Raw genomic sequence first — 10,760 nt, 5'->3', positions numbered from 1 at the left:
GATAAGGGGCAGGACACGAAACAACACTTCAGTGGCTGCCAGTCAGCATGCTGGGCCAGTGAAACCTAAAGCTGTGAGGTCTGGGAGAGGATACCTACTCACTGGGTCTTTCTTTTTTTTTTAAAGATTTTATTTATTTGACAGAGAGAGAGATAGTGAGAGCAGGAACACAAGCAGGGGGAGTAGGAGAGGGAGAAGCAGGCTTCCTGCGGAGCAGAGAGCCCGATGTGGGGCTCGATCCCAATCACGACTCGAGCCGAAGGCAGACGCCTAACGACTGAGCCACCCAGGCGCCCCTACTCACTGAGTCTTGAGCTTAAAGCAGGCCTTGCCAAGGGGAGCATTCTTACCCACCACTTTTGTTGCCGGCTCAATGGAATTTGTGACAGGCCTGGTGCACCTCCAAGAGGAGTCTAGCTGCCCTGTCTGTCTGGATTACTTGAAAGACCCAGTGACTATAAACTGTGGGCACAATTTCTGTCGCTCCTGCATCAACATGATGTGGAAGGATCTAGATGATACCTTCCCCTGTCCTGTCTGCTGTTTCTGCTTTCATAACAAAAGCTTCAGGAGCAACCGCCAGCTCAGTAATCTGACTGAAATTGCCAAACGACTGCAGGTCAGAAGGAGCAAGAGGAAAAGGCAGGAGGAGTATTCCATGTGTGAGAAGCATAATCAGTTTCTGACCCTTTTTTGTGGGAAGGACCTAGAGGTTTTATGTACACAGTGCAGTTTCTCCGTTCAACACCGGAAACACTACATTTGCCCCATTAAGAAAGCTGCCTCTTTTCACAGGAAAATTCTAGAATATAGCATTGAGCCCTTGAAGGACAATGTGGAACGAGTTGAAAAAGTGATAACTCTTCAAGCCAGCAAAATAGTGGACTTGAAGAAGAAGGTAGAGGATAGGAGAGAAGAAATCATTTCCGAATTTGAGCAAATTAGACTGTTTCTACAGAATCAGCAAGAGGCTCTTCTTAGGCAGATGGAAGATGAAGAGAGGGACATTTTAACAAAACTAAATGAGAACCGAAGAACATTGTCAGGTCACGTGTCCACATTGAAACATCTGCTGAAGGAGGTAGAGTGCAAGCGTGTGCAGTCAGAACTGGAATTACTGACCTGTGCTAAGGGTATCTACCACAGGTATCAAAACCTAATACATCCTGAGCTCTTTGTATTCCAATTAAAGAAATATGGATTTAGCCTTCCTCCACAATATTCTGGCTTTGACAGAATTATCAAGCCCTTTCAAGCAGACGTGATTCTAGACCTTGAAACAGCACACCCTCAGCTTATTGTCTCTGAGGATAGAAAAAGTGTGCGATATGGAAACAAAAAAACCCACCTTTGTTATAACCCAAGGAGATTTTATCTCTGCCCTGCTGTCCTGGGTTCTAGGAGATTTGGTTCTGGCCGGCATTACTGGGAGGTAGAAGTGGGAAACAAGCCTAAATGGACCTTGGGGGTGTGTCGAGACTGTTTTCCTGGGAATTGGCAGAATCGGCCGGTAGCTGACAGTGGATTCTGGGCAATTGGGCGATGTATTGAAAGCATTTATGTTATTCTGGGTCGTAAGAGAACCCAGCTTCTGCCTATAGTAAGACCCAGTAGGATTGGCATTTTTCTGGACCGTGAGTTGGGTGAGGTTTCTTTTTACAATATGAATGATAGATCTCTTCTCTATAATTTTAATGATTCCTATATAGAAGCTGTTTGTCCCTATTTCTATATTGGAGTAGATTCTGAACCTCTTAAAATCTCTTCAGTAACAGATGATGAATGATGAAGTACTTGGGAAACAGTATCGTTTCAGTGTCTCGGGGTAACCTAGCCAGTAAATTTAGTCTCAGTAATTCTGGACTCTAAAGGTTTACTGCTGAAAACCAGAATAAATTTTTCTTCTTCATTTTCAGCAACTATAAAAACATGGTAGTAATGCCAATTTTATAGATGTTTTGGGTATCAATGGCCAGATGCTTTGAATTTCTTAAAAGTATTTGATAATTCTATTACTTAACAAATCCAACAAAATATTTCCTGTTGAAATTGCCTGGAAGTTGCCTTTTAATTATAGTCATTCCCTTACAGTTGAGTAAGTTGTCTTAACAGGCGTCCTTCCATAGTGGATTGTTTACTTCCATAATTCTTAATATCAAAATTTCCTCTTTACTGTATGTGTCTATTATCAGTTGACACAGTTGACAGATTACTATAGATACTGAGGATTTGGGCCTTTTAAGGCCCTTTCCCTACACACATTTATACAGATCACAGATAATCTAACAGATTTTTTCCTGGTGAACGTGGTTCTGGATCTCGTGTTCCAATCTGAACAAGCTACCCTATGTATATAGCTGTCTCTGTCCTCACTATCCTGGGAAGTGTCCTCTGTTCTTGAATTCCTTGTTGGTTTAATCCCACGTCTTCTGCTTGTTTTATCTTTTCACTTGGAGTGTCATCCTACCCGAAATATTTTAAAATTTGGGGGATTTTGCATGTTTCAAAATGATTTTGTTCTACCTATACTGAGGTGACAGTTAAGCCAAATACGCATGTCTACATTGGAAGTCATATTACCTAATTTTCAGAACATACTATTGTTTCTGAGAAGTCTGATACTAGTCTGATTCTTGATACTTGGGTACCATTTTCTTAGGATGTTTTATTTATTTTTAATTTTTTTAAAGATTTTATTTATTTGACAGAGAGAGAGAGCGAGAGAGGAGCAGGAACACGAGCAGGGGGAGTGGGAGAGGGAGAAGCAGGCTTCCCGCAGAGCAGGGAGCCTGATGCGGGGCTCGATCCCAGGACCCTGGGATCATGACCTGAGCCGAAGGCTGACGCTTAACGACTGAGCCACCAGGCGCCCCTCTTAGGATGTTTTAAAGATCTTTTTTATTTCTAGTGTTCTGAGCTTTGTCCATTTATTTTGCTGAGTGGTGAGATAACCTGTCAGGATTCTTCAGAGAAACAACAAATAAGATGTATATTTTTAGAGAAAGATTATCTTAAGCAGTTAGCTCAAACAGTGGTGAAGACTGAGAAATCTATGAAGACTGGCATGGCAGGTTTTAAAACCAGCAACCTAGAAATCCAGGGAAGATTGCATGCTGCAGTTCAAGTATGAAGGTCATCTCCCGGTAGAACTCCCTCTTGGCTCGTGATAGGTCAGACTTCCGTTCTATTCACGCTTTCAATAGATTGAATGAGTCTCTCCCATTAGTGGGCAATCTGCTTAAAGTCCACCAATTTAAATGTTAATCTTACCCAAAAACTCCCTCAGAGGAACATCCAGAATAATGTTTGACGACATATCTGGCACTGAGGCCCAGCAAAGTGACACATAAAATTAACTATCACAGATAGCTTCAATCTGACACTGTGCTAGGTGAGAAAAACTAAGATTCCTGTCCTTAGCAACATACTTCCTAGAAGGGAGAAAAAAGATAATCAAATAATAAGCATAAATAATTGACATGGCAACTTAAAAGCTAATAAAGCGCTATGGGTACAGGGAAAGATAAATCAATGTCCAGGGCATGACAGTACTGTGGGCAGTGAGGGAGAGTTAGCTGCCTGAACTTGGGTGGTCAGGGCAGACATGTTAAGAGAACAAGGAACCAGAGCAGAACTTTGAATAAGGGAATGGCAGTGGTGGAATGTTGCAGAGAAGGATATAGGTGGCCAGCTCTGCCTCCCTGCAAAGCCTGATACCTGAGAAATGACGTTAGGCTCCTGGGACAGCAGGTCCAGGTTCCCATCCAGTTCCCCAAAGATTTCTTCTCTGTGATCCTTGAAAAAGGACGTTTATTGGCCCTGCGATTCTTCACCACTGTCTACCTGGAGCGCCCAGAGATGCTGCAGAAAGTGTCCAGGGACCTATGGATGAGCATCTGGTCACGGGATGAAGACATCTCAGAGTCCCAGAGCATCCTGGCTGCTGAGAATGCTAGCATGTGTACAGAACGAGCCCAGGGACTTTTAGACAAGATCTCAACACTAAAGGTGAAGAACGAGCTTAAGGAGACCTCCAAGGCTGCCTGCAAACCTGGGGCCTTTGGGCTGCCCATCCCCATGGCTCATCTGGATGGCCAAACCCATGTGCTATTTGGCTCTGACCAGGTGCGGTTGCTGGCACACCTGCTGGGAGAGAAGTGGATGGGCCCCGTGCCTCCAGCCACGAATGCCAGACTTGAAGGATGGCCAGGGGGAGCAAAACAGTTAGAATTACAAAGCAGACTATTCGCTTACCTTCCTCCACCGTGCAACACTAGGACTCTGGTTTCTCTGTCGGATAAAGGTTCCCCTCTGGCCCGGGGGCAGGGGCGTGATGGGGAGGGGGTGCTGCATGATGCATCATCTGCCTCTAGTCTCATGGCTGCTCTTATTCCCATGGCTCACAAGTGCATTTCAAGAGCCCCGAATAGACCTACTGCTATCAAGGAAGGAAACAAATTACATGTATGAATAGCTTCAAGTTTATTTTCCATTTGTTTTCTTAATTATTCCCTTTATTGATACCTTTCATATTTATGTCAAATATTCTGTTTATCTACTATCGTACATAACGTAATCTGTATACTCACCTAACCTATATATACATACTACATGTATAAATATATATCAACACAAATGCACCCACATAATGTATGTATACATCATATATATGGCAGTGAACCTATGTTGCTAATATTTTCCATTGTCGAAATTGCTTTTAACCTTTTTCATGGTGCTTTTCATATTTATATTGACTTGCCAACCATTTTTAGTTGCTTTTGATCATACTTTAATCTCCAGTCTTTAAAATATTCCCAACATTTTATCAAACTTTTCTGATGTCTAACATTTCAATAATACATTCTCTCTACTAAAAGATTGTATACTTAGCAACATAACAAAAATACTGCCCCGTATATATATTTTGTTGACCCATGGTTGACAGTTTGTGAATAGTCTTCCAATTTTTTCATGTTATATACAAATGATTTATTTTCTTTAAAAAAACTTGTGTGTATAGTATTGCAATTTTAAGATCCCTTTCTGTCTTTTCCTTTATACTATTTGTTTTATGAGACTTGGAGCCTTATGAGTCATTCCCACACACAGAAGTGGTTCTTAAAGAGTCTCCTGTGTTGGCTTTGATATTTAAATTAAATGAACTGATTTTTGTGTGTACCAGTAATTGGAGTCCAGTGTCCATTTGGATAGCCAGTTGTCCCAGGACCATTTATTGAAAAATCCATTTCCCATTGATCTGCATAGCTTTATCACACAGCCAGTTTCCGTGTGTTTGTGATTCTGTGTCTGCATTCTCTTCCCTGTTCCTTTATTGGCCTATCCCTGCACCAGTACAACACTTTCATAATTACTAAGACATAATTATTTAATAATTGCCATGTTGATGTGTGGTAAAATAGGTCTTAATTTTGTTCCTCTTCTCCAGAAGTGCCTTGATTGTTCTTGGCATTTTGTCCTTCAGCTTATGTTAATGCCATTAAAATAATGTCTTTGGGGATTTTATTGGGATTACACTGAAGCTGTCATTTTAATTGGCACGTTTGCTATATTGAGTGTTCCCATGCATGCCTATGGTGTCCTTTTGCATTTATAAAGGTATTCCTTAATACCTTCCCCTAAATATTTGATTTCTTCACAATACATACTCATTTTAGATTAATTTCTAGCTATTTAATATTTTTGATGCAGTTGTAAAATTTTCACTTGTTTTGAATACACAATGTTGCTGATGAATACTCGATGAATAGGCAATGTTGACACAATATTACATTAGTTTCAAATATACAACATAGTGATTGGGTAAGTCTATATGTTCCGCTGTGCTCATCCCAAGTGTAGCTACCATCTGTCACCATACAGCACTATTCCAATACCACTGACTATATTCTCTGTGCTGTACCTTTTATTCCTGTGCCTTACTCATTGCACAACTGGAAGCCTGTATCTCCCACTCCCCTTCACCCATTTTGCCCATCCCCCCAGCCCCTTCCCCTCTGGCAACCATCAATTCTTTGTATGAGTCTGTTTCTGCTTTTTTTTTGTTTTTCTGTTTAGATTCCACATAAAAGTGAAATATGGTATTTTTCTTTCTCTGTCTGACTTCACTTGGCATAATACCCTGTCGGTCCATCCATGTTGTTGTAAATGGCAAGATCTCATACATTTTTTTACAGCAGAGTAATGTTCCATTTGTGTGTATGTAATATATATATATCACATCTTTATGTATTGATGGACAATTAGGTTGCTTCCCTTTCAGCTACCATAAATAATGCTGCAATAAACAGAGGTAAAAGTTTCACTTTCTGGAGGCGCCTGGGTGGCTCAGTTGGTTAAGCGACTGCCTTTGGCTCAGGTCATGATCACAGAGTCCTGGGATTGAGCCCCACATCGCGCTTCCTGCTCCTCAGGGAGCCTACTTCTCTCTCTCCCTCTGCCTGTGCTCGCTCTCTGTGTGTGTCAAATAAAATCTTTTAAAAAAAAAGTTTCACTTTTTATTTTTCATTTTTTTCTTTAAATTTTTTATTGTTAGTCACCATATATTAAATCAATTAGTTTTTGATGTAGTGTTCCATGATTCATTGTTTGAAAAGTTTCACTTTTCAATTGTAATTTTTTTTGTTTGTTGCTCATACATTGATAGACGCTACACACATATTTTACAGTAATGTTGCTAAACTTGGGCGCCTGGGTGGCTCAGTCAGTTAAACGTCTGCCTTCGGCTCAGGTCATGATATCCGGGTCCTGGGATCAAATCCCACGTCTGCTTCTCCCTCTTCCCCTCCTCTCACTAGTTTTCTTAATCTCTCTCAATTAAATAATGTTTTAAAAGATAAAAACATTAAAAATACCCTCAAGATTTTACCTGGATTCTTGAGTTTTCTGAAAGACAATTAGGTTTTTGCAGATGATACCTTAGTTTCCTTTCAGTGGTTAAGACGTTTTCAGCATCACCTTACTGAGCTGGTTCCAGACTCTATAATTGAGCTGTCAGGCTGTCACCACCCTAACCCACTGACCAATCATAGCATCACTCAAGCAGAACAACTAGACATTGTGTGTATACTCATTTGATGTTTTTTGAACAACATTGCATCACCTATGAATTGTTCTTGTTGCAAAATTTGGATCTGAAGTCAACAAACCTTGGCAGCTACCTTTTAGTTGATAACAAATACATGGAGTAGAGGGGCAATAAGCTAAATAAAATACTGCCTTAAAATAGTGTTTGTCTTCATTACTGAGTTTTTTTGTCACCCCCTTAAATTTTTCACCTAAGGTGAGTCCCTCTTTTTCCTCTGCCTGGTCCCAGCTCTGCAACTCAGCACAGAGATCAGAGCTGGAACTATGGCTCGAGAGCAGTGATTCTGGACACATCAGAAGCTTTTTTTTTTTAACCACATGCCCACCTCCCACAGTCCCTCCCACTAGCATGAGGGAAGCCTGCCTCTGCCCTCTCTTCCCACAAGGCCTACCTCTCCTCTGTCCCTGTCAACACACTCGATACAAAGTGCCCCGGAACACACCTGCATTTGAGTGGTTGGGTTTATCACCCTCAGTGAGGAAAAACACACACCATGAAACCCATGGAGAACTTCAGTGAGGTGGTGTTAGGATTTATTTTAGGATTTGGGTTGTGTTAGGTGATGTGCAAGATTTAAGGGAATAGGACATTGCTCTGATAGGATGCTGTGAGGAAGAGGAGTAATTCTATGACTGGAGCCTTAAATCATGTGAGACTGAAGCTGTAATGGACGAAGTATCAGTGGTCACTCATATTCTCTAGGAGATGTGGATGTTTGGTCATTTTTGGTCATGTGTGTTAAGCATGTGCGTGTTTTGTCTGTATTCATATCCAATAAGAGTAGTCTTGTTTTTTTCTTTTTCTTCTTTTTTTTTTTTTTTTTTTAAGATTTTATTTATTTGACAGAGATAGACACAGCAAGAGAGGGAACACAAGCAGGGGGAGTGGGAGAGGGTGAAGCAGGCTTCCCACTGAGCAGGGAGCCCGATGCGGGGCTCAATCCCAGGACCCTGGGATCATGACCTGAGCCGAAGGCAGAAGCTTAATGACTGAGTCATCCAGACGCCCCAAGTAGTCTTGGTTTTTTGTTTTTGTTTTTTGATCCATCTGAGTCACAGAGCAGCCCCGTCTGATGTTGCTGATCTGTGAAATTGATGATGGAAGTGAAAGCTTGATAAGAGAGTTGATACTGTCACTCAAAGCATTTATTCCTGAATCAAAGTTGAACAGTTGATTATGTCATGAGTTCTCTCAGGATGGATAGCTCCAACTAAAGTCTGCCTGCCCTCCCACCACCAGTGGCCTGGAAATTTGGATTGGCCCCTCAAAATGTCCAAGGAAGCTCTAACAAAAATAGATTAGCAAAATGAACCCCCATCTACCCATTATCTAGGATTAATATTTATCAACTCTCAGGTGATCTTGTATCATCTATACCACACTCTTCTCTCCTGAACTAATTGCATTTAAGTAAATTTGAGACAGATAAGGATTGTCTTTAAAAAAATTTATCATCCCACACACAATAAATGCAATTCTTTTCTTCATCATAATACTCAACCAGAGCTCACACGTGCATGATTTTCTTGTTGCACCAAACTTTTTTTTAAAGATTTTATTTATTTATTTTAGCGAGTGAGAGAGAGCAGGGAGAGAGGGAGAGAGAGAATCTCCAGCAGATTCCCGGCTGAGTGCAGAGCCCAATGCGGTGCTTGATCTCACGATTCATGAGATCATGACCTGAGCCAAAATCACCAGTTGGGACACTTAACAGACTGAGCTACCCAAGCGCCCCGACAAATTTTTTTATACACATTCTGATTCACAAGCCGATTGTAGGCCGTACTTACTATCAGATTAGAGAGATACGAAATAGAACAGCTTCCCAGAAGTACGGCATAAGGTGTTTCTCTTCTGTGGGGATCTTTACCCCTCCCCACTCACCAGGTGACCCATCAGGACCAAGCAGACCAGATCCACACTGGGGGCAAGTGGGGCAGTCACTCTGGCCAAAAAGCCTCATGCATCAAGACATATTTTCCACAGTCCCTTCAAGGGACATACCTAATCACAAAAGTCACCATCCTCAAAAAAAGACAAAGCTAGAGTGTTCCCCTCAGGTACTGTTAGCGCATTTTTTGTTGTTGTTTTTTTTTTTTTTCAAGACAAAAGGCAATTTACCAATTAGGGCTCATTTTTGCTATAAGCAGTGCTGTATAGTGGCATAAGTGACAGGCCACCTTGTGAGGTGGCTAGAGGAACAAAGCTGGAAAATTAACAAAATTAATTGAAGGTTAAACACGTGTGCATAACAGGAAAGGGTTTTGTTAACTTAAAAAAAGCTATTTAAGGGATGGTTGTCATACAACTAACTATAGGTTTTTATAGTATAGGAACTGATAAGTTTTGACAAGTGTAGATATCCATGAAACCATCACCACACTGAAGATAATGAATATATGCAACAACTCCCAATGTTTGCTGGTGCCCCTGCTAGTTCTTCCATCCACCCCCCTCAACTGTCCCACCCTATCCTCAGGCAACCACTCACTTGCTTTCTGTTGCTATATCAGTTTGCATTTCCTAAGATTTCATATAAATGAAATAATATATAATATATATACAATTTTTTGGAGGGAGAAGGAGGGTCTGGTTTCTTTCACTCAGCATAATTATTTTGAGTTCCTTCATTTTTCTGAGTCAATAATTCATTCCTTTTTGTAATAGTATTTTATAATAGAATTCCTAAATACTAGTCTACTGTGAGGATATACTATTTCGTGATCCAGTCACCATTTCTTGGCCATTTCAATTTAGTTGTGACTGTTACTTTTGTTGCATTTGTTTGATTTTACAATATATTCTTTTGAAACAAAATAGTTTTATTTTATTTTTTTAAAGATTTTATTTATTTATTTGAGAGAGAGAGAGTGGAGCAGGAACACAAACAGGGAGAGGGAGAAGCAGGCTTCCCGAGGAGCAGGGAGCCTGATGCGGGGCTCGATTCCAGGGCCCTGGGATCATGACCTGAGCCAAAGGCAGACGCTTAACGACTGAGCCACCCAGGTGCTCTTTCTTCTATTCTAACCGTGCTCTTTAAAGAGTGGTTTCAGGGCGCCTGGGTGGCTCAGTCAGTTAAGCATCTGCCTTTGGCTCAGGTTATGATCTCAGGGTCCTGGGACTGAGTCCTGCATTAGGCTCCCTGTGGAGGGAGCCTGCTTCTCCCTCTGCCTCTGCCTCTCTCTCTCTCTGTCTCTCATGAATAAATAAATAAAATCTTAAAAAAAAAATAGAGGAGAAAAGGTGGGAAGGACACCTAGAATAGAGTGTGACCGGTGATGTGACAATGGCTAAGATCCGCCAGCAAGCGCCATGAACACTTGCCCCACGATTAACTAGAATAGCAACTCACCTTAAACTGTAGGACATTTGAAAGGTTGGTGGAGCCTACTCTTGCCAATACATAGATCCTATCCTGTTAAGTAGGGTCCAGGGTTACAACCTAGTAAATTACAAAACTCTAAGATAAAAAAAAAGATCACATTTGATTTTCTCTTATTATTTTCCATACACATTTTTCAAATTCTAATTGTTTTGCTTTTGTTTATTTTATAAAGTCATTTTCATATATAACCTCAAAACTTCACACTCATGTTTAACATTATATTAAATTGCCAACATTTTGTACAGATTTGAAGAGGCACATGCACCCCAA

The 10,760-nt window shown here is 40.9% G+C and overlaps 1 protein-coding gene and 1 pseudogene across 1 annotated transcript; both read left to right on the top strand.

Annotated features, from left to right (window-relative positions):
* Positions 1-373: 373 nt before the first annotated feature.
* On the top strand, positions 374-1,786 carry LOC113925849 (tripartite motif-containing protein 60-like). The gene has a single exon (XM_027600496.1). It carries the CDS (start codon positions 374-376, stop codon positions 1,784-1,786), a length of 1,413 nt encoding a protein of 470 aa, XP_027456297.1.
* A 1,862-nt stretch (positions 1,787-3,648) lies between these two features.
* On the top strand, positions 3,649-4,470 carry LOC113925448 (annotated as a pseudogene).
* The last annotated feature ends 6,290 nt before the right edge of the window (positions 4,471-10,760 follow it).

Source organism: Zalophus californianus, chromosome 2, assembly GCF_009762305.2.
Source record: "Zalophus californianus isolate mZalCal1 chromosome 2, mZalCal1.pri.v2, whole genome shotgun sequence".
NCBI classification, from domain to species: Eukaryota; Metazoa; Chordata; class Mammalia; order Carnivora; family Otariidae; genus Zalophus; species Zalophus californianus.
Note: the sequence above shows the minus strand (reverse complement) of the source record. Positions and strands in the feature narration are given on the sequence as shown.